This window comes from Hippocampus zosterae, chromosome 20, assembly GCF_025434085.1.
Source record: "Hippocampus zosterae strain Florida chromosome 20, ASM2543408v3, whole genome shotgun sequence".
NCBI classification, from domain to species: Eukaryota; Metazoa; Chordata; class Actinopteri; order Syngnathiformes; family Syngnathidae; genus Hippocampus; species Hippocampus zosterae.
This window is the reverse complement of record NC_067470.1, coordinates 2871595-2895959: the sequence shown is the minus strand read 5'-3', so window position 1 is coordinate 2895959 and position 24365 is coordinate 2871595. Positions and strand designations below refer to the sequence as shown.

At 45.7% G+C, this 24365-nt stretch overlaps 1 protein-coding gene and 1 long non-coding RNA gene across 2 annotated transcripts in view; one reads left to right on the top strand and one right to left on the bottom strand.

Moving 5' to 3' along the window:
* cdh7a (cadherin 7a) overlaps window positions 1-24365 on the top strand; it is a 41541-nt gene that overhangs the window by 8258 nt on the left and 8918 nt on the right. The window contains exons 3-7 of the mRNA XM_052054381.1: window positions 6481-6648; window positions 9328-9515; window positions 9911-10164; window positions 12065-12201; window positions 13029-13150. Coding sequence (XP_051910341.1) covers window positions 6481-6648; window positions 9328-9515; window positions 9911-10164; window positions 12065-12201; window positions 13029-13150 — 869 coding nt within the window. The remainder of the gene's footprint in view (window positions 1-6480; window positions 6649-9327; window positions 9516-9910; window positions 10165-12064; window positions 12202-13028; window positions 13151-24365) is intronic.
* LOC127593147 (uncharacterized) lies at window positions 18817-20076 on the bottom strand. The gene is made up of 2 exons (XR_007960338.1): window positions 19997-20076; window positions 18817-18894 (listed from the first exon to the last, which is right to left on the bottom strand). It is a non-coding gene; the product is annotated as an uncharacterized LOC127593147 (long non-coding RNA).

The window sequence follows — 24365 nt, the reverse complement described above, 5'->3', positions numbered from 1 at the left end:
TTCTCCCCGGGCCTGCGTGGCTTTTCTCCGGGTGCTCCGGTTTCCTCCCACATTCCAAAAACATGCACAGCAGGCTGTTTGAACGCTCTAAATTGTCCCTAGATGTGAGTGTGAGCGTGGATGGTTGTTCGTCTCTGTGTGCCCTGTGATTGGCTGGCAACCGGTTCAGGGTGTCCCCCGCCTACTGCCCGAAGACAGCTGGGATGGGCTCCAGCACCCCCCGCGACCCTAGTGAGGATCAAGCGGCTCGGAAGATGAATGAATGAATGAATGAATGAATGAATGAATGAATGAATGAATGAATGAATGAATGAATAGTGGGACGGCCATGCTTGTTTCCCATTGCCGAGGGAATCAGAGAGTTTGTCCTGTCAACTCCGTTTTTTTTTTGTTTTTTTTGTTATCATTGCCGAAAATCCAGCTCGATAAAGAAAGAAATGCTAGCAAGATGCTCAGTCTGCTTTTGACAGTTTTAAGGTGTCATTGCCTCATTTGAGAGCCTTCAGCCACACATCATGCAAATCAAGCTTGTTGCATGAGAATCACTTCACAACTTTTTAAGTAGGAATGCCAATGTTGGTTTTTGTACTTTCTTCTTCCTCTTGGAATCTTCTCATGGCCGCTTTGCACTCTGACGCTTAAATTGCTGCCTAGTTTTAGTGATGAGAGTATAAGACAAAACACGTGGCTAAAAACAGACAAGAATGTTAACGAACACGTCAAACAAGCAATCAAGAATTGGCTAAGTTGTTTCCGCGGGTTTCCCTTTCCAATTTTCTCCATGTCTGTATGCAGTTTTTTTCCACTAAACTCTCCATCAATGGACTCCTGACAGGATGTGTTAGTCACACTCGCACATGTTTTGGTTTGTTGTTTGTCATCGGAGGGAAATAATTGCACGGCAAGCCGCTATATTAGCCAACAGCAGGAGGCGGCGAGATTTACGAGATGCCTCGGGCTATAATGTTCTCGATTTGGAGCAGCCAGCACAGCGGGAATCCTGCGCAGAGCCGCAACACACACACACACACACATGCACTCGCACAAACAAAAAGGCCCTGTGCTAACATCTCAATCACAAGCCGATCACGGCGGGCAGACGTCTCCTTTTTGACATTTTCACACAGTCTGCGAGAGGGCGGCCAGTCGGGAGTGGACGTGGCCTTTTCTTTTGTTTGAGCGCTCGCCTTTTAATTAGATTCTCCGCTGAGAGCAGACAAAGCCGTCTCGCCGGCCATCACCTGTCAACGGCACGTTGGCGCTTTTTTTTTTTTTTTTTCTTTTGCGAGCTGAGTCGTGTCGGTGCTTTAAATAGCCTTCGGAATGTAATTAAGGCAGCCGGTGTTTCACGTTAACTGGATTCCGTTCTTGTTATTCCTGACTTTGCATGCGTGCATCTTGGGGTGCCTTAATGCGTAATTACGGCTGAAGGACCGACACTTTCGTCAGGGGGGCGCGCGAAGCCCCTAGAGGTGGCTATCAATTAAAAGCGCGCTCTTTAATACCTTTCCGCGGCTTCACCTTCAAGCTAAACTACAAGCAATCGATCAATATGAATTACAAAAGTGAAGCGCTTTGGGCGTGGCGGCGTATGTATTTGCCCCCCCCCCCCCCGCATTATGCATTGCTTGGAAGCGGCTGCAGCTCTTCGGGATTAAGTAGCGCTTCCCAAGGGCACCTTGTAGATTCAATTTGGGATTTAAAAAAAAAAAAAAAAAAACAGAGTTGTTGTAAGAAAGCGATCCGGGGGGATGCGACACAGTGGGCAGCTTCACAGTCTCCTCATCCTCTATCTCCCACCCCCCACGCCCCGCCGAGCCCTCCTGACCATTAGCCCTCGGCCACCTCGCTGCATTGGGAGCACTTTGTCAAAGTCACCCACCGCCACGTTACCCGGGCGCGTGCCGCAAATGCGACTAATTAGTAAAGTCGCGCTCATCAGGCAAACACTCGGAGGCCCGCCCACTCGGTGTGTCGACACCCGCTCTTGACAGATTTATTTGAAAGTAGCGACGATCGCTGCAGAAATGACCACGCATGTGCTGCTGCCCGACGAGGAAATTAATTACTGGCAGTTATACACGACGCCATGCAAAAATGCCCGCCAAGTTGCTCCAAGGAATTGGGATGGCTGAGCTGATTGGTCGCCACAAGATGGGGCTGATAAGAACAGGTCGACCAATCCCGAAAATAATATTGCCTCTTCCGTGACCTTTTTTGTCATTGAGCCCGTACGCGGTTGCTGTGGTAACGCTCATCTGTGGCTAACATCTATATGTCACATTGTCATTGCCATTCCACGGTCGCCGCCTCCCAAATCGCTCGTGTCACCCCCACCCAAACCCCACGCGTACAGGGGCTTAAGGGCCGGGATATAGCCGAATATAAAACTTATCTGCTATCTCCCGCGTGGACAAGATTGCTTCCTGGTCTTGTTAACGGCACGCAATCACCGGCCGTTAAATCTTTGCAACGATCCACTGCCGCTATGAGTAAAGAATGGGCTTGACCGAATGGAAAAAACATGGCGGCATGGTGACAATGATGCAAGAAGGCCAATGATGCGTTGATGCCTTGCGTGGAAATAAGCTGAGTCTACGATGGTGGCGTTTAAAAAAAAAAAAAAAAAGTATTGCCTTTATTACCACACACACACACACTTGATGCCTTTCTCACAAAGACAAAGCGATTAAAAACATAAGGAAATGCAACAATTTCCCAATTAAAGACTCCCACGCTAATTTGCAGTAGCTGCTACAAACACACAAGGGCCAATTAGTTGGCCATTTTCATGCCAAACGACAATGTTTTGATGGTGGAGGCTGATCAGAAGTCTTGAGCAGAAAAAAAAAAAAAGAAAATAGCAAAGGCAAAAGCTGCGAGATTTCTCCGATCATGATGCAAAATGATAACATCACCAAGGATCAACAAACTCCAAATATTCAAACCAACCCTGTCGTGATCAAAAATGCAGATTTGCTTTTTTTTTTTTTTAAATGCAGCGCTAATTGGATTTCACACATGCAACTTTTGGCATGTGCAGACATCAGCTAATTAGTCTGGCATTTTCTCGCCAAATGACAAACTTAAATCGTTTTTAAAAAAGGACCAAAAAATGTTCTCTGCAGGCTGATAGGAATTGACCAGGTGGCTTCCACTAGACTTGTCTTGCCAACTTTGTTGTACCTCCATGAAGATGAGGTCAGCACATCCCAATATTCCCCTCGGTAACTAAAACATCATAAAGAAACCCATAAAAATCTTGTAACAACTCTGGGCAGGACGCCGCCCCCTTGATAGATAACTTACAGTCCCACCCTTCCAAAGACTATTTTTAAATAACGAACAGCAGAAGAAGTCAAGGCATTAACACTCGGGTAATGCGGCGCACTATCACAATAGCCAATCGGCTTCTTGTTGGGTTGAAAGAGAGGCAAGCTTAATCAGTGGCACTCGGCTTCTTGCGAGGAAGCCCGGGAAGTTGGCTCCGGCCCAAACACAGTATCTGGGTGCACATTAAAGTATGTGTGTGTGTGTGTGTGTGTGTGTGTGTGTGTGCTTGTGTGAGAGTGTGCTTGACAAGTTAATAAAGCAAGAGATTGTTCTCCAGAAAGAACGTTAACAAGCTACACTGAGCAATTTTCCCCAATTTTCCACACTGGCCACTTGATTAGGTACACCCGCCTAACCTCCTAACACCTGATAAAAGAAGTTTTGTTTTTTTTTAAACAGAAAAGCAAATACCGCTTTTTGATGGAGTAGACTACGTGGTTTTCCATCCGCTTATTTTTGTTTGAGATTCACCCAAAAAAAAAAAAAATCGGTTGTGAGCGCGAGGACCTTTCAGTTGTGTGTTGGCGGGCTCTCGTATAAACATATTTTTTTAACAAATGAATGCACTTTGCGGATATTGATGACTCACTTTGTAGTGATGCAATAAACCTGAAGGAGGCGGGGAAAATAAAAATAAAAATAAGCACAGGAAGTCTGCTGGAACGTCCCTAGTCTGACTTGGCATTCGTCATGGTTGCCTCATTAGCTCCAACTACAAACTTCAATTAAAAAAAATATATATATTCATTCATTCATTCATTCATCTTCCGTACCGCTTGATCCTCACTAGGGTCGCGGGGGGTGCTGGAGCCTATCCCAGCTGTCTCCGGGCAGTAGGCGGGGGACACCCTGAATCGGTTGCCAGCCAATCACAAGGCACACAGAGACGAACAACCATTCGCACTCACAATCACACCTCGGGACAATTTAGAGTGTTCAATCAGCCTGCCACGCATGTTTTTGGAATGTGGGAGGAAACCGGAGCACCCGGAGAAAACCCACGCAGGCCCGGGGAGAACATGCATACTCCACACAGGGAGGCCGGAGCTGGTATCGAACCCGGTACCTCTGCACTGTGAAGCCGACGTGCTAACCACTGGACTACCAGGCCGCTATATATATATATATATGTATATGTTGTTTATATATGTTGTTTATATATGTATATATATGTTGTTTGTTTCTGTGTGCCCTGCGATTGGCTGGCAACCGATTCAGGGTGTCCCCCGCCTACTGCCCGGAGACAGCTGGGATAGGCTCCAGCACCCCCCGCGACCCTAGTGAGGATATATATATATATATATGTTTTTTTTCTTCTTTTTTATGGCTTTAGTTTTTAATTCACGAAGCGGTGAGAGCCACTGCAATACAAGGACTTCGCTCCCCCTAGCCAGGCAGTTGCTTGACAACAAAAGACTCCACTAAGGTTCACTGTAAACATCCAACCAGCACTGAAGCTCCTGACTACAAGGGTCACCTCACAGCTGTTGTCGAGGTCCCGGCGCACTCATATCATTAGCGCATCGTCTCGCAATTGGGGACCTGTTGTGAAGAAACAGAAGCCCTCGCTTGCAGCTTTCATTAGGGAACTTTTTCCATGTTTCGGGGTCACCTTCGGAACATTGTTAAGCTTTGCTACTTGCACAGATTTCTGGGTGGTAAATGTTTGCTCCTTCTAGGTTGTTTTTTTTTCCATGCTGAGAACATTTTCAAGTGACAGGAGAACATTCAGAGCTGTCACACGTATAACAACATCTTAAACGCTGTAGCAAACGAGCTTGTTCCAGGCTCCTTTTGGCCAATTCTCAGGGCTTGAGAATTCCGCAAATTGGCCCAAAAAAAAAGTCTTCCTGTTCGATTTCAGGCATGCGTTCTTGAAGATTGACATGTCGAATTTTGAAACTCCCCCAAAATAGCTGCTTCAAAGCAAAATGGCAAACTTCCTGTTCAATTTCGGGATTTTTTTTGTGCGTCATGTCCACTAAATTTAATTTTGAGCACTCAATGTGGTTGTCTGGGGCTTCCTGGCTGTCCATGAGGTCCCACCGAGTGACTCGGGGGTTGATGCTCGGGACAAATACAAAACTTCCATTTTCACCAGGACACGAGCTGCTAAAAATGTCGATGAGTTTTCAGGCATGTTAGGGCCTCCCAAAAGTCAGTTTATTCGTCAAAATATTAACTTAAAAAGTGGAGAACATGGGCCTCATGTTGGGATTGTTTATTTTTGTTCGTAACTCAAGCATCATTTTAAATGACATTTATTTGTAACTCTGGTGTAAGGATAAAAAAAAAATAAGCACTGTCGCATTGAAACAGACAGAAGTTCATCATTGTCAGGGTAAACCACAACATGATTTCACTTGGGGTTTACGTCTTCGGTGGTAAAGAAAATAAATGATCGCTAGCTTGTTGCTAACTAGCTTGATGCTATTCAGTCACACCAGAGACCGAAATGCAAATTGCGATCGTAAATTGTTTGCCTCACATCCATTGAGATTTGTTTGTTGTCCTCCGCCACATATGCGATGATTGCAACGGTTATTTGATTAACGGCTGACGCTTTAATTCCATTAGCGACACTGCTAATTTTGCATCGAAAAACAACAGCCTTAATTGAGTATTTGCCACAACGATGTGTTTAATGAGCAGTGTTTTCTTCTCTGCTCTGCATGTCGCATTGCTCGAAGATTACGAGAAATTCGCCTTTTGATCTGCTCCATCAAACCGCCGAGCGGCTGAGAAATGACAACGTAATCGGCCACGTTCGGGCGGGGAATCTTTAATAAGTGTCGTTTAATGAACGAACGGCAAGTCATTAACTTTGAAAGCAACAGCGATTGCTTTTGAAGGATTAGCGCACTTTCCCTGCATTTTAAAACGGCCGCCGCTAATTTATCGGGAAATGTTGTGGAGATAACATTTGGACCGTCGCAACTCAGGCGTTCATCAAAATGATGAATGTGGAAGGAAGAAAGCAAACAGAGAGGTACTCCTAATTTGTACGTCAGTCGAATTGTGAGTACGTTTTGCCATCTCTGCTCGTGACCGGGAAAGTTTTTTTTGTTTTGACAGACATTTTTAATCTGTCTGTCATGGCAGACATTTTGTGGCCGTCGTAACGGAAGACTCTTGGCGTCATTTCAGGTGTGATCAGGACGGCTTTGCCCAACATGGACCGCGAGACCCGGGACCAGTACGTGCTGGTCATTCAGGCCAAAGACATGGTGGGCCAGATGGGCGGCCTCTCGGGCACCACGTCCGTCACCGTCACGCTCACTGACGTCAACGACAACCCGCCTCGCTTCCCTCACAGTGAGTCACGCTTACGCGTTGCCCCTTAAAACCGGAAGCAACACTTGGCCAAATCCCACTCGACTGAGTTTGCAGAGTCAGTTTTTCCCTCTTGAGCCTTTAGCAGTGATGGATTTTAACACCCCCATGGTAAAAAAAAGAACTTAAAAAAAACCGGAAGAAATAAACCTCCTAAGATGGGGTATTGTTAATGTTAATTGAAAGAACGTGCAATAAATCAAGTGATAAAGTGCACTTGAGATAAGCGGAGTAGTGAGACGTTGGCTCAGCGGCCCTTTCTGACACTTTAAAGCGCCACTTAGCATAATTGTGACTTTTGTTTCAGATACTTTTAAGTACATTTGGCTCACGAGATGGAAGTTTGTCCTGACAAAGAATATTGTTTGATTGATTGATGCGCGTATATTTTTGGTTGTTGGCATCACTCCACTTCAACCCAGCAAGGCGCTTTGTAGATACAAAATCTACTATCAGCATTGCTCTGATCCGCGAACCGCAAACGAACCTCACCTAGCTCTCGCCGTCGCGAGCAGCAAATTGCGAGGTGTGCAGTCTCCCTCCTTCGTTCCTCACCCCAATCACGGAAAGCTTTGGCGTCGGATAATTCTGATCAATCCGATTCCATTTTTTTTTTTTTTTTTTTGTAGTCACTGTTGTTGTTGTTGTGGGTTTATTTCCCGCCGTGCTAATGGCTTCCTGGCTCAGCTGTAGGATTCAAAGATGTCCGGGGCTTCTTGTGATAATCCAGAGCTCCAGCAATCAGTTTGCCCCCCCAAACCCCCACCAACAGCCCCACCGCCCGCCCTGTGGCTCGGCGCTCTCGGACTGCCACGCGCTAGCCAGTCAATTTGCCGCCTCCCGGGGCGAGCGAGCGAGCGCCTGAAGACGCTGAAGGTTGTGCAACAACTTATCAAGGCATCTTAAATCCCAGAACCCGGCCGTCTTTCCCGGGTGATAAACACTCGAGGAAGTTCTTCCATTTGATTCCCGTAGACCTCGCCCGGTTAGGGTTCGTCGTGGCTGTGCCAAAAGTTTTTAATTGGATTTTACCCTGGAAGTGGCTGCTTTGTACCCAAACGGCCAATCTCCTGACGGATTTCAAATCGGAGTCCTTGAGACTTGAAATGGACATCGGCAGACTTCTTTTTTCAGTTTCTGGCTCATGTCGGCGACGAAACTGGTGTCTCGGGTTAATTTCTTTTCTTTCCTCGCCAGGTCAGGGCTCACAGTCGATTAGGGAGCATTAGACACCCGTAGTGGTCCTCCGAGGAAACCCGGACTGGTTCCTGGGTGGGGGAATGGTGAAAAAGGTGGAGGCACAAATTGGAATGATATATTTTTTTTTTCAGCTCGCTCACCTATTTAAGAGCCGCTATTCCACGGCAAATTAAAAAGCCATTATACAGATTACATGGCAGCAAACAATGTGAGACAGATTAGCATTTAGACGGCCGGCGGAGGGGGGGGGGGGGGGAACGCTGTCAGGAACACAGAAAGGTCTCGTAATGAGCTCTGTCACGCCGATTGGGGAGGAGATTATGATTATGAATATGATTCCCTTCTTTATTCTTGGGAGACTACTTCAAATCCAGAAGAGTCGCACAAAAGCTTGAGGAAAAACACAACAGCGGAGACGCGGAGTCATAGAATCTTGTCAAATGGACGCTCGGGTCTGAGTGGACCAAAGGACCCAATGGAGTCGAGCTTCCGTTTGTAGGACCAGAGAATTGAGAAGGCTGCTCAGTCGGGGGGGGGGGGGGGGGGGGGGGGAGTTCAGTTACACCATTTCGAGCCGTAGAACGCATTTTAGGATTGGGCAAGACTTGCATTGCCAACGAGAGCTGCACAAATAATTGAATTTTAATCACGATCGCGATTTGGATCGCCGTTATTAAATGAAACCGATCGTGCTGATAGTCCTCTTTCAAATGCACGCTCCGTTGCATATCTAATCAACTGTTGGACTAATGAGAGCGAATCATGTCCAAAGAAAGGACGGCAAAAAATTAAAGATGTGTTGCTTGCACTTTGAAAGACTTCGGCATCCATTGTCCGGACTTTGGGATTGCACTTTGTAATCGCGAACATATGAAATGAGCATTCTGCGAATTCGTTGAAAGCGTTGATATTCTGTTTGTTGATCATTTTGGCCCGATTTCTGCAGCCCAGCTGGAGCCGGAATTTTCCCGCCGCGCAACCAAGACCTTGAATTTCATGACAAATTGTTGAGTTGGTTGGGACCCATTAGTGTGTTTAAAAGCTTTGTATAAAAATGAAAAGACATGACGCTGTAATCGCGCTGAGAGGGGTGGGCAAAGCTTTGAGCTCAGGTGCTTTGATTTTGAAAAACGACAGGTTTTCACCCGACGCGCATTCATGTGGAAATGCGTTTTTTTCCAAAGCCTCTAAGCAGCTGATTAGAGGTTTTAGTCCAAAATTGTGCCTCCACGCCGGGTTGATTATGTAAATAACATCTTGTCACTATGGCAACCAAGATGCTTTAAATATTTACTGCCTACATAAATAAAAAAGAACGACCCCAATTACTCTGTTTGTTGGCCCCCGTTTAAGTCCACAGACTCTTTCACTTGCCGTAAAGGAATTTGGTCGGGGCTCTCAACCCCCCCACCAAAAAAAAAAAAAAATCCAATGACCTAGTAGTGTGTCCTTTCTTCCCAGAGGTCAACCAGTACACCGTCCTGGAGTCTCTTCCCGTGCAGTCGGTGGTGGCCCGGATCAAGGCGGCCGACGCCGACGTAGGCCCCAATGCCGAGATGGACTACCGGATCATGGACGGCGACGGGGCCGGCGTCTTCAACATCACCACAGACGAGAACACGCAGGAAGGAATCCTCCTCCTTTTAAAGGTGATGCCCCCCCACCCCCCAAAAAAAAACATTTAGAGAAAAAAAAGACAAATGGGCCCAAATCCTCCATTTTGGTCGGCTACAGCTCAATTCCAAATGCTCTGAAATTGCAGGACATTAGTGAGTGGTGTCATGCCGAGGCCAATTTGATCTTGTTGTTTGATTTGTGCCGACGAAAGTGTCAAATCGACGTTCCGGCGCGTTTTAATTTAAACGGCGCAACGAGCGCTTCAATGCCGCCAAAGTGAAATGACAAATCGTCAGCCCCCGTTATTGCCCTGGCGACAGACGACGGCCGGAAACCATGAGTAAAGTCTTTGCGGTAACTTTGTAGAAATGCCTTCTTAGTATGAAATTCTCCATTCCGACCCCCCCCCCCCCCATGCCCTTGGCAGCCTCTGGACTTCGAAAGCAAGGGCAGCTTCTCTCTGCGGGTCGAGGCCACCAACAGGAACATCGACTCCAACTTTCTGAACTTGGGCCCTTTCAGCGACACCACCTCGCTCAAGGTGACCGTGGCGGACGTAGACGAGGTGCCCGTCTTCGCCTCGCCTCTCAGCAGGATGTCCGTCTCCGAGGACGCCCGGGTGGGCACGTCCATCGGGAGGGTGTCGGCGCATGACCCGGACACCTCCAACAGCGGCATCCGGTACAGACGTAGACTGATGTGTTTGTTTGTTTGTTTGGGGGGGGGGGGGTTCTCCATATTTTACAGACTATAAATCGAAGTTTTTTTCATAGTTTGGCCAGGAGTGCGATTTATATTCTGGAGCGATTTATATGTGAAATAATTTTGACATGTTATTTTCACATTGAACGGCAAGAGGGGGCTCTAGGCCTCTGTTGATGCTTTACACATTGACAAAAAAAAAAAAAAACTACGATGACTCTGACATCAGCGAAGTAGAAGAGGAAGCACCGCCTCTTCTACCTCTGAAGTTGCCAGAGTTGCTTAAAAGTGACACAGAGGATGAAGATTTAATTGGATTTAGTGATTTGGAGTGACACCGATGGTTTGGTAAACTTGTTAGCATGATCATTATGCTACAGTTATCTGAATACAGTAATCCCTCGTTTATCGCGGTTAATGGGGGACCAAAACTAAATCCGCGAAGTAGCAACCAATTAACGTATACATTAAAAAAAAAAGCCCCACGTGGGCCTTTGCGCTTGAGCAGAGCGCACTAACACACAAACACACACACACACACACATACACACACATACACACACACACATGCCAGCGATCCAAGGCGTGCAGCAGAAGTGTTTTGATTAGTCAATTAAGGATGATTAGACAATTTAGGATGGAAGAGACCTGCTTTTGTTCTTACAAGTCTCATCTCTCTTTGTCTAATCAACATGGCTTTGCATCTTCTCAGCCCCCCCCCCACCCCACCGCCCCCCCTCACCCCACATGTACTGTATATGTTGCTCTATATGACTCACTGTTGTTCTGCTGACTTTCACTGCTTCTCTCGGACTGTTTGTGGACTTCAAAAAAAAAAAAAATTTTAATGAATGTTTGAAAAAATCCGTGATGCACCGAAGCTGCGAAATAGCGAGGGATCACTGTAACTCTTAATATGATACATGAACATACCGGGCACATTCTCAGTTCATTGTTTATGCGTCATGTAATGTTAGCATAATCGTACTCGTATTCAGCCTGTTGTTTTATTTTTATTTGCCTTCAAATATGACACGTCTGTTCTTGGTGTTGAATTTTATCACACAAAAAAACCTAAAATGCGACTTATACTCCAGTATGTTTTTTTTGGTTGTTTTTATTATGCATTTTATGGCTGGCGCGACTTACGGTAGTCATCGCAATGAAAGTCTCACCAGCATGCCGTCGCCGTTCTTCAACAAACAGAGGCCAGAGTCTTAGTGCCCCGAGGAAAGTCCTCGCGTAAGCTGTCACGAGCGGCGCCAGATGGCAGCGTGCAGGAGCGAGTGTGTGTGTGTGTGTGTGTGTGGGCACGTGTGTGAGGGGATGCAGCATCTGCAAAACCGAAATGCCATCTTCGAGTCGGAAAAAGGGCATTCCTTCAGTCGGGTCGAGGCTGAACACGGTGGCCTTTTGCCTTGCAAACACATCGTCATGTTGCCAATCTGTCGGGTGTCGCAACAGTGACACCCCCCCCCCAAGTCTCCCCTCCCCTCACTTTACATGAATTGAATGAATTCAGTCGATGCTCCATCACGATTGTTGCTAACCCGCCTCAGAAAATCAAATTACTGCAGCGTTTTAGCTTCTAAGAACTTCTTTTTTTTTTTTTTTTTCGTTATTATCAGCGTCCGTGATGTGATTTCTCCCCCACGTCAGTCGAAATGAAAATTGTGGCGGAACTAATGGCACAATCGAATTATTTTCCCATCCTACCATATGGGTGGGTGGAGGCTAATTGAAGTTGTTGTGTTCTCATCCGAAATGTGTACTCGGAGGAATGACGTCGCCATTATCAGCGGGTATTGATTCATTTTTTTTTGTTTTTTTTTTGGTCCAAGTTGATCGACGTTTGTGTCGTTGCCTTCCGCGTGCGCAGGTACTCCATCGACCGCAACACGGACATGGAGCGCTTCTTCAACGTGGACGCGCTGAGCGGCGTCATCAGCACGGCCAAGCAGCTGGACCGCGAGGCCAACTCGGTGCACAACCTCACCATCCTCGCCATCGAAAGTCGTAAGTTGGTTACCGAAACACCTTTCAGCATTCCTGCCATTGGTTCTTTCTTTATTTTTTTTAATTCCCTTTCTTGTGCCAAAACTAAAGCGCGATTGGGAGCATGGAAATTGTGACACAGCGGCGCTCCATAAAGATTTTGTCTGCGTGGTCGTTTGTTGAGGATGTCAGTGAATATTAGTTCACACGTGAGGGCGGTCACTCTGACCTCAGCCCGGGGAGGGGGGGGGGGGGGGGGGGGGGGGGGGGACGGGACGCTGACTCAGCGTGGTGGTGGCGGCGCTCATGCCAAAAGCCGCATGCTTGCTTTCTTGTGTGTGTTTTTTATTTTTTTAACATTTTAATCTCATCCAAATGGCACAGGCACTCTAAAGTTTCCTTGCTAGTATGTCGCTTTTCAAAAGGTTATTTATTTTTATTTTTATTTTTATTTTTTATGATGACTTGCGCGACGCGGCAGCCTCCATGTGAGCACAGATGCTTGCGTCCAAAGCCGGTCTGCGGCCCCCCCCCCCCCGGGGCGCCGCGCGTCCTTTTTCTGTCGCCGCCGCATCAGCCCCTCGGAATGTCAGCGCATCATCTCGGGCCGGGCGTGCAGCCCCCCGCCAAGCCCAATTATCATCTGGCGCAGCCCCGGCCAGAGATGTTTAGGCGTTGGTGCGTGAAGTCGCAAGCCAGCCCGACAAAACTCGCGCCTTGTCGCAAGCTCGCTACCTGTTTGTCACATTCCCTTTGAAGCATCTGATGTGTGCCAAGCGGTGTCTTTATTCATGAATCCTTTTTTTTGTGCTCATAAAAAGCAGACGGTCCTTTTGTTTGCCTTTCAGAGGACCCCAACCAAATTGGCAGAGGCACGGCCATCATCAACGTGCTGGACGTCAATGACAACGCGCCCGTCTTCGCCATCGACTACGAGAGCCTCGTGTGTGAAAACGCGCTGCCGGGCACGGTATGTCTCCCCCCCCCCCCCACTCCTCCCATCCCACCCCCCATCAATAAGCCTCTTCAAACGACCGGAGGCCATTCCGGGTCAGGCGGCACCCGTCATTGCCGTAATGGCGACTGTCATTCCGCTTGGTTTGTGATGCTGCTTTCATTCGGTGCAGTCGATTGGCGGTGACGTGGCGCTTGACTTTTTGCCAGAATACGATTTCACGCCAAGCTATACTTTCTGGAGCAAAAAGAGTCCAAATATAAACACATTAGTACACGTCCTGTACCATGATTGTCGGATGATTAATGTCTGAATAGCTATGAATAGACGGATCAATGGTACAAATCCATCCCGGATGCATTTTTCTGACAGTTGGAAAGGCTTCTAGACAGATGAAAGTTTGCACGGATGTGTGAAAACTTTTTGTTCCGTCTTGCTTTTGGTGACCCAATTTTTTGGTGTCCCAATTCTTTTGCCCACCTTGCCATAGTACACGAGGCGGCCCGGTAGTCCAGTGGTTAGCACGTCAGCTTCACAGTGCAGAGGTACCGGGTTCGATTCCAGCTCCGGCCTCCCTGTGTGGAGTTTGCATGTTCTCCCCGGCCTGCGTGGGTTTTCTCCGGGTGCTCCGGTTTCCTCCCACATTCCAAAAAACATGCGTGGCATGCTGATTGAACACTCTAAATTGTCCCTAGTTGTGAGTGTGAGCGTGGATGGTTGTTTGTCTCTGTGTGCCCTGTGATTGGCTGGCAACCGATTCAGGGTGTCCCCCGCCCACTGCCCAAAGACAGCTGGGATAGGCTCCAGCACCCCCCGTGACCCTCGTGAGGATCAAGCGGTTCGGAAGATGAATGAATGAATGCCATAGTACACAAAGCGACGCGCCAGGGAGGGTCGACGCCTCTCCGCCGCGTGTTAGCATGCGGACTCCGCCGCCGACTCTTGCTAAATGACCCGTGCGGCCGTCGTGCTGATTTATCCCGCGGCGGCTTTTGGAGAAGGCAATCGGGCGGCCGTTAGCGGCGGCGTGCAATTGATCAGAGTGACGGGCTGCATCGGAGATGGGCCATTAGGGCCTTTTTTGAAGATGTTATTTGTGCCCGCGTAGCGCACTTGCTTGATTGACGCTGAGATGTGGGCAGTGGGGTGGGGGGGGGGGGGGGATTTAATTCTTATGCAGGAGAATCTGTTCTTGTTTGGAGATCATTTCCGGACGCACTACCAGTTGTTTTGATCAATTCTTTCACTGTTAAAAAAAAAAAGCAGATAAGTGCACTTGAAGCTAGAATTAAATTGTTTTATCCACACGTCACCCTCAGGATGAAGAGTATTTATTAGAGTAAACATTGCGTCTTCATTAGCCGCCGCCGTTATCGACAAAAGCCGCCGCTTCTGGATGATTATCGTCCTTTCCTCTTGTCCGCCGATCATTATTGCCCAACGAGAGCAAGCAGCAGCTTTCTATCAGCCATCAATCTTACGCCGGCGCCCCCGGTTCGATACGCGCTTTGCGTATTCCTCCCTCGGCGGCGGCGCCGCGATTTATGCCTGACGAGGAGTCATCCACTGACAATCAAAGCGGGACCCGAAAAGCCGTGACGGCATCATGGGCCTAACTGGAATGACCCTTGCACCAAAAAAAAAACACGTTGCGTTTGAGTTCTTTTTACTCATTCACTCCCAAAGACGTTTTTAAACGTCTTTTCAAACTTGGTCAAGAATTGGCTGGTGCTGAACTAGTTCATGTGGAAATGACCATCAAAATCCCCTTGACGACTTTAGCTGCTAAAAATGTCGCCTTGTTGAATTTTTTTTTTTGTCTTAGTGTGGCTCAAATCTGTGTTCGGTATCGAAAGGAGCGCCAATGAAGACCGAGCATTCCATTGCGTAGCTCCATTGACCAGATTTCTGTGACGCCATCCATCCATCCATTTTCTGATCCGATTACCCTCACAAGGGTCGTGGGGTTCGTCTTCAGGCAGTAGGTGGGGGACACCCTGAACCGGCCAATCGCAGGGCACATAGAGGCGAACAAGCATGTGAGGAACATGAACCCGAGGCTCGTGGAAGGTTATTTGTCGGTATGATTTGAATCGGACAAAGACTAGGCGTTGGTTCCCGGCAGTTGCGTTCGGCTTTCGGTGCTGGGGGGAAGCGCGCAATGAAAGAGATTTCATGATGAAATGTTCGCGCCGAGACACATCCAGGGCGCTAGGGAAGTGGGAGTAGCTGACATTTAAATAGGAGAACGGCGTTTGAATTACAACTAGCTGCTACCTGCTCCAGGACCAAATGCCGCCGCCGCCGCCGCCGCCGCCGGTGGTGGTGGTGGACTGGCACCGTGTCAGACTCCTGATTTCTAATGAATTGAACTGCTCCTTTTTGTGTGTGCGCCGGGCCGCTAATGGCCGTGTCCCCTCGCTTCGGCCGCCCACTGGCTGTCACGCCCGCTGGCTGCTCCGAAGATGAAATAATATGGCTTGCCAGTAGGCAGCGCGGCTGGCGTCGGAATAACCTGCCATCGTTCAGGCCTAATTAAGGCCACCTCGTGGCACCGGCTCCCCGCGTACCGCGCTCGCCACTTGTTCCGGATCATCGACGCCGTCCGTCGTCTGCCATCTTTATTAATGGATATTGCGATGGGGGTGATGAGGGCAGGGCCCGGCGGGGGGGTTGCCGAGGGGTCGGCGGCAACGCTTTGGTGTGAGTGTTCACATCCAAGAGGGCGCTTGGCGTCGCACTCCTCATGCTCCCTCCTCGTCGATCACTCGTAGACTCTACCCAAAGGGGAAGTCGACTCCGACAAAAGCGCTGTGCCGTATTGGACGATTTTCATCAATGAGGAGCGATGGCCGTTTTGTTTTGTTTTTTTTTGCTCCCTGTTTGGAGACAGATATCCCCACTTCCGCTCTTTCCACCTGCGCGCATGACGGCACGACGTCGGGAAAATGGCATCAATAGAAGGGAGTCAAGATTTTGATTGATTGAGATTTGGGGGATTTTTGTGACCGTGAGAAACTTGAACCAAAAGCGCGCTCATTAGGATGACGCAACGGTCAAAATATCAAGAGAGGGGTTTGATGTTGTCTGCTCCAAGAATCATACGGCCATTTTTCTTTTGTGTGTGTGTGTGTGTGGGGGGGGGGGGGGGGTTAGAGAGCAGTCACTTTTTTCTCTTCTCACTACAAAGCAGCGCTAGGCAACTTAAAAACAGCGGGAAACTATTCTCAAGCGGTAATTTTTTTTTCTTTTCCGCCCAACTTTGTCAAAATGGTTCTTGTGCATAATTAACAGGAAAAATTAGCTTTTACTTTTGTACTTAACTACATAGCAGGAGTTGAATGCCACTCTTTACCATATATATGTATATGTGTATATATATATATATTTATCACAGTTCGAAAAAGTTGTTTTGCCACCTCCGCTCAACACGTTCGCTCCGCACGACATCGGAACTTTGTATTTTCGCTCCAGCCAAGCCGCATCACTCGCGAGGGATGACGCCCTCGCGCAACCGTCCAAATTATCACTTCACCCCACAAGGTGAGAGGTGAAAACAAACATGTCGAGGCTATAAAAAGACCAAATATCATCGCGCCGGCTCACGCTCCGCGGGTCGAAATCCATTTCAAACGAGACGCCGAGCGAGGCCGGCGGGGGGCGCCGGCGAGCTGTCAGCGCGCGGCGTCACGGGTGTCACGTATCTGGGTGATGTTAAGAGTGCGGAAGGCGCGGCGAGGGCTGAGAAACCCGCGGGCCTCGACGCGTCCTCGATCGGTGACAGCTGTCACATCGCCGCGGCGATAAGTGGCACCTATTTGATGCCGCCCGTGTTTATACTCTTTGCTCGACTTGCACGGCGGCGCCTTGATCTTCTCCGCTGCCAAACGAGGCCCGAGTGAAGTTTGTTTTTGCTTCAAAGACGCTCGGCTGCGTCTGATAACACACATTAGAATATTCTAACGAGACTGGAGGTGTTTCCTTTCTTTGCTAATGTCAAAGAAAAAGCACTCGGGCGTGTTATCTGTCAGATGAGATGCTCGTGGTTCCCTTCGAAATACGTGTCGGCTCCCGCAAAGAATGTCGTCGCTTTCTTGGAAACAGTTTATTAGGCCTCATTAAACTAGCCGAGCTGCGCGATAATTGGCTTGTGGGGTAGGGGGCGAGGGTCGCGATTTTCCACGGAGGTGCGCGTGTGTGTCTTCTCAATGTCAAGTGGAGTCAGTTTCACGGAGACGGAGAGAGAGCGCCAAATCAGGGCAGAAGTTATGGCAAGGCACTTTGAGGCACTGAGCGTGAGGAAAAAGTAACGTGGCCAGAAATTGGGTGGCCAATTGCGGTTGAATCGTGCGTACTGGGCCGTACTGGGAGGAGAATGACTAATGTCGGGTTCCTCATTGCCACATATATGTGGCAATGGTAAGGCTTTCACATAGTTTTCAAGCCTGGTCAGGGTTTCAAAGTAGGGCTTGATGCTAAGGTTGCGGTTTCAAATTTGGATTCAAGCCAGTGTGTTTTGGTCGTGGTGAAGTGTCAGAAAAGATTTCATCCGGTGACTGGCCGGCCTCGTCACACAGGCAAATTTGCGTCTCCATCCGCCGCCTTTGCTCTTTCCCCGGTGGGCCTATTAGAGGATTCCTCGGGCAAAAAGCGCCTCGCTTGCTGCCTTGCATCAGAGGCGTGCTCGCTCATGAAAGGCATTATACATTACAAAGTGTTTGATTTAAGTCTTGATTTACAGTCGGGGGGCTTTTCCCCGCTGCCGCCTGAGCCATACTCACCACTCAAAGGACATCAAAAGGTTCAAATTGTGTACGGGCCGTCACCTCCTCCTCGTTGTGTTCTCGGTGTATCGTGCGATCGAGATTTCCATAACACAGCCGGCGTGATCCGCCCGCTCAATGGCGGATTTGGGATGAGCTGTCACAACATTAGGTACACCCGGCGGCCTGGCTTGGTCTTGGCTAATCCTGAAGCCGCATCAGCGCCATTGCCAATAAACAAATGTGATTGACGCTGTCGCAAACGCTTTAATACGTGTGAATTTATAGAGCGCCGATTTGGCTCCGGATTGCGAAGCTTTCAGGCGAGCGTTGGGATCTCATCGTCGTTTTAAAAATGCCTTAGCATCCAGAGTTGTCTTTTTAAAAGTGCAGAATAATACAAGAGCCTTTTTTCTCGTCGTTTTAAAAACATCTTACGAAACATGGTTATTTTTTTCTGGCGAAGAACGCCTGACTATACATGGTCTTTTTTTTGGCTAAAAAACGCCTTACTATAAATGGTCGGTTTTTTCGGTCAAAAACGCCTTACTATACATGGTCGTTTTGTGGGGGGCTAAAAACGCTTTACTTTACATGGTCGGTTTTTTTGGGCTAAAAACGCCTTACTATACATGGTCATCTTTTCGGTCAAAAACGCCTTACTATACATGGTAGTTTTTTTCGGCTAAAAAACGCCTTACTATACATGGTCATTTTTTCGGTCAAAAACGCCTTACTATACATGGTCGTTTTTTTCGGCTAAAAAACGCCTTACTATACATGGTCGTTTTTTTCGGCTAAACACGCCTTACTATACATGGTCATTTTTTCGGTCAAAAACGCCTTACTATACATGGTCGTTTTTTTCGGCTAAAAAACGCCTTACTATACATGTCATTTTTTTCGGCTAAAAACGCCTTACTATACATGGTCGTTTTTTTCGGCTAAAAAACGCCTTACTATACATGGTCGTTTTTTTCGGTCAAAAACGCCTTACTATACATGGTCGTTTTTTTCGGCTAAAAAACGCCTTACTATACATGGTCGTTTTTTCGGTCAAAAACGCCTTACTATACATGGTCGTTTTTTCCGGCTAAAAAACGCCTTACTATACATGGTCGTTTTTTTCGGCTAAAAACGCCTTACTATACATGGTCATTTTTTCGGTCAAAAACGCCTTACTATACATGGTCGTTTTTTTCGGCTAAAAAACGCCTTACTATACATGGTCGTTTTTTCGGTCAAAAACGCCTTACTATACATGGTCGTTTTTTCGGCTAAAAAACGCCTTACTATACATGGTCGTTTTTTTCGGCTAAAAACGCCTTACTATACATGGTCATTTTTTCGGTCAAAAACGCCTTACTATACATGGTCGTTTTTTTCGGCTAAAAACGCCTTACTATACATGGTCGTTTTTTCAGCTAAAAACGCCTTACTATACATGGTTGTTTTTTTCGGCTAAAAACGCCTTACTATACATGGTCGTTTTTTTCAGTCGTTTTTTTCGGCTAAAAACGCCTTACTATACATGGTCGTTTTTTTTCAGCTAAAAACGCGTGACTATTCATGGTTGTTTTTTTCAGTTGTTTTTGTTCGGCTAAAAATGCCTTACTATACATGGTTGTTTTTTTCGGCTAAAAACGCCTTACTTTACATGGTCGTTTTATTTCGGGATAAAACGCCTTACTATACATGGTCGTTTTTTTCGGCTAAAAAACACCTTACTGTACATGGTCGTTTTTTCAGTCAAAAACGCCTTACTATACATGGTCGTTTTTTTCGGCTAAAAACGCCTTACTATACATGGTCGTTTTTTTCAGCGAAAAACGCCTTACTATACATGGTCGTTTTTTTTCGGCTAAAAACGCCTTACTTTACATGGTCGTTTTATTTCGGGATAAAACGCCTTACTATACATGGTCGTTTTTTTCGGCTAAAAAACGCCTTACTGTACATGGTCGTTTTTTCAGTCAAAAACGCCTTACTATACATGGTCGTTTTTTTCGGCTAAAAACGCCTTCCTATACATGGTCTTTTTTTCAGCGAAAAACGCCTTACTATACATGGTCGTTTTTTTCGGCTAAAAATGCCTTACTATACATGGTCGTTCTTTTCGGCTAAAAACGCCTTACTATACATGGTCGTTTTTTTTCGGCTAAAAAACGCCTTACTATACATGGTCGTTTTTTTCGGCAAAAAAACGCCTTACTATACATGTCATTTTTTTCGGCTAAAACGCCTTACTATACATGGTCGTTTTTTCGGTCAAAAACGCCTTACTATACATGGTCGTTTTTTCGGTCAAAAACGCCTTACTATACATGGTCGGTTTTTTCGGCTAAAAAACGCCTTACTATACATGGTCGTTTTTTCGGTCAAAAATGCCTTACTATACATGGTCGTTTTTTTTCGGCTAAAAAACGCCTTACTATACATGGTCGTTTTTTTCGGCTAAAAACGCCTTACTATACATGGTCATTTTTTCGGTCAAAAACGCCTTACTATACATGGTCGTTTTTTCCGGCCAAAAACGCCTTGCTATACATGGTCGTTTCTTTTGGCTAAAAACGCCTTACTATACATGGTCGTTTTTTTTCGGCTAAAAAACGCCTTACTGTACATGGTCGTTTTTTCATTCAAAAACGCCTTACTATACATGGTCGTTTTTTTCGGCTAAAAACGCCTTCCTATACATGGTCGTTTTTTTCAGCGAAAAACGCCTTACTATACATGGTCGTTTTTTTCGGCTAAAAATGCCTTACTATACATGGTCGTTCTTTTCGGCTAAAAACGCCTTACTATACATGGTCGTTTTTTTTCGGCTAAAAAACGCCTTACTATACATGGTCGTTTTTTTCGGCTAAAAAACGCCTTACTATACATGTCATTTTTTTCGGCTAAAACGCCTTACTATACATGGTCGTTTTTTCGGTCAAAAACGCCTTACTATACATGGTCGTTTTTTCGGTCAAAAACGCCTTACTATACATGGTCGGTTTTTTCGGCTAAAAAACGCCTTACTATACATGGTCGTTTTTTCGGTCAAAAATGCCTTACTATACATGGTCGTTTTTTTTCGGCTAAAAAACGCCTTACTATACATGGTCGTTTTTTCGGTCAAAAACGCCTTACTATACATGGTCGTTTTTTCCGGCTAAAAAACGCCTTACTATACATGGTCGTTTTTTTCGGCTAAAAACGCCTTACTATACATGGTCATTTTTTCGGTCAAAAACGCCTTACTATACATGGTCGTTTTTTCCGGCCAAAAACGCCTTGCTATACATGGTCGTTTCTTTTGGCTAAAAACGCCTTACTACACATGGTCGTTTTTTTTCGGCTAAAAAACGCCTTACTGTACATGGTCGTTTTTTCAGTCAAAAACGCCTTACTATACATGGTCGTTTTTTTCGGCTAAAAACGCCTTCCTATACATGGTCGTTTTTTTCAGCGAAAAACGCCTTACTATACATGGTCGTTTTTTTCGGCTAAAAATGCCTTACTATACATGGTCGTTCTTTTCGGCTAAAAACGCCTTACTATACATGGTCGTTTTTTTTTGGCTAAAAAACGCCTTACTATACATGGTCGTTTTTTTCGGCTAAAAAACGCCTTACTATACATGTCATTTTTTTCGGCTAAAACGCCTTACTATACATGGTCGTTTTTTCGGTCAAAAACGCCTTACTATACATGGTCGTTTTTTCGGTCAAAAACGCCTTACTATACATGGTCGGTTTTTTCGGCTAAAAAACGCCTTACTATACATGGTCGTTTTTTCGGTCAAAAATGCCTTACTATACATGGTCGTTTTTTTCGGCTAAAAAACGCCTTACTATACATGGTCGTTTTTTCGGTCAAAAACGCCTTACTATACATGGTCGTTTTTTCCGGCTAAAAAACGCCTTACTATACATGGTCGTTTTTTTCGGCTAAAAACGCCTTACTATACATGGTCGTTTTATTTCAGGATAAAACGCCTTACTATACATGGTCGTTTTTTTCGGCTAAAAAACGCCTTACTGTACATGGTCGTTTTTTCAGTCAAAAACGCCTTACTATACATGGTCGTTTTTTTCGGCTAAAAACGCCTTCCTATACATGGTCGTTTTTTTCAGCGAAAAACGCCTTACTATACATGGTCGTTTTTTTCGGCTAAAAATGCCTTACTATACATGGTCGTTCTTTTCGGCTAAAAACGCCTTACTATACATGGCCGTTTTTTTCGGCTAAAAAACGCCTTACTATACATGGTCGTTTTTTTCGGCTAAAAAACGCCTTACTATACATGGTCGTTTTTTCGGTCAAAAACGCCTTACTATACATAATCGTTTTTTTCGGCTAAAAACGCCTTACTATACATGGTCGTTTTTTCGGCTAAAAACGCCTTACTATACATGGTCGTTTTTTTCGGCTAAAAACGCCTTACTATACATGGTCGTTTTTTCGGCTAAAAACGCCTTCCTATACATGGTCGTTTTTTTCAGCTAAAAACGCCTTACTATACATGGTCGTTTTTTTTCGGCTAAAAATGCCTTACTTTACATGGTCGTTTTTGACGGCTAAAAACGCCTTACTATACATGGTCGTTTTTTCGGCTAAAAACGCCTCAATTTACATGGTCGTTTTTTCGGCTAAAAACGCCTTACTATACATGGTCGTTTTTTACGGCTAAAAACGCCTTACTATACATGGTCGTTTTTTTCAGTTGTTTTTTTCGGCTAAAAATGCCTTACTATACATGGTCGTTTTTTTTCGGCTAAAAACGCCTTACTTTACATGGTCGTTTTTTTCAGTCGTTTTTGACGGCTAAAAACGCCTTACTATACATGGTCATTTTTTCGGTTAAAAACGCCTCAATTTACATGGGTCGTTTTTTCGGCTAAAAACGCCTTACTATACATGGTCGTTTTTTCGGCTAAAAACGCCTTACAATACATGGTCGTTTTTTTCGGCTAAAAAACGCCTTACTATACATGGTCATCTTTTCGGTCAAAAACGCCTTACTATACATGGTAGTTTTTTTCGGCTAAAAAACGCCTTACTATACATGGTCATTTTTTCGGTCAAAAACGCCTTACTATACATGGTCGTTTTTTTCGGCTAAAAAACGCCTTACTATACATGGTCGTTTTTTTTGGCTAAAAAACGCCTTACTATACATGGTCATTTTTTCGGTCAAAAACGCCTTACTATACATGGTCGTTTTTTCGTCTAAAAAACGCCTTACTATACATGTCGTTTTTTCGGTCAAAAACGCCTTACTATACATGGTCGTTTTTTTCGGCTAAAAACGCCTTACTTTACATGGTCGTTTTTGACGGCTAAAAACGCCTTACTATACATGGTCGTTTTTTCGGCTAAAAACGCCTCAATTTACATGGTCGTTTTTTCGGCTAAAAACGCCTTACTATACATGGTCGTTTTTTAGGCTAAAAATGCCTTACTATACATGGTCGGGTTTTTTCGGGCTAAAAACGCCTTACTATACATGGTCATTTTTTCGGCTAAAAACGCCTTACTATACATGGTCGTTTTTTTCAGTGATTTTTTTTTGGCTAAAAATGCCTTACTATACATGGTCGTTTTTTCGGCTAAAAACGCCTCAATTTACATGGTCGTTTTTTCGGCTAAAAACGCCTTACTATACATGGTCGTTTTTTAGGCTAAAAATGCCTTACTATACATGGTCGTTTTTTTCGGCTAAAAATGCCTTACTATACATGGTCGTTTTTTCGGCTAAAAACACCTTACTACACATGGTCGTTTTGTGGGGGGCTAAAAACGCCTTACTATACATGGTCATTTTTTCGGGGGGGGTTTTCAGCTAAAAATGCCTTACTATACATGGTCGTTTTTTTTTCGGCTAAAAAACGCCTTACTATACATGGTCGTTTTTTTCGGCTAAAAACACCTTACTACACATGGTCGTTTTGTGGGGGGCTAAAAACGCCTTACTATACATGGTCATTTTTTCGGGGGGGGGTTTTCGGCTAAAAATGCCTTACTATACTTGGTCGGTTTTTTTTCGGCTAAAAAACGCCTTACTATACATGGTCGTTTTTTCGGTCAAAAACGCCTTACTATACATGGTCGTTTTTTTCGGCTAAAAACGCCTTACTATACATGGTCATTTTTTTCGGCTAAAAACGCCTTACTATACATGGTCGTTTTTTTCAGTGATTTTTTTTGGCTAAAAATGCCTTACTATACATGGTCGTTTTTTTTCGGCTAAAAACGCCTTACTATACATGGTCGTTTTTTTCGGTCAAAAAGGCCTTACTATACATGGTCGTTTTTTTCGGCTAAAAACGCCTTACTATACATGGTCGTTTTTTTCGGCTAAAAAACGCCTTACTATACATGGTCATTCTTTCGGTCAAAAACGCCTTACTATACATGGTCGTTTTTTCGTCTAAAAAACGCCTTACTATACATGTCGTTTTTTTCGGCTAAAAACGCCT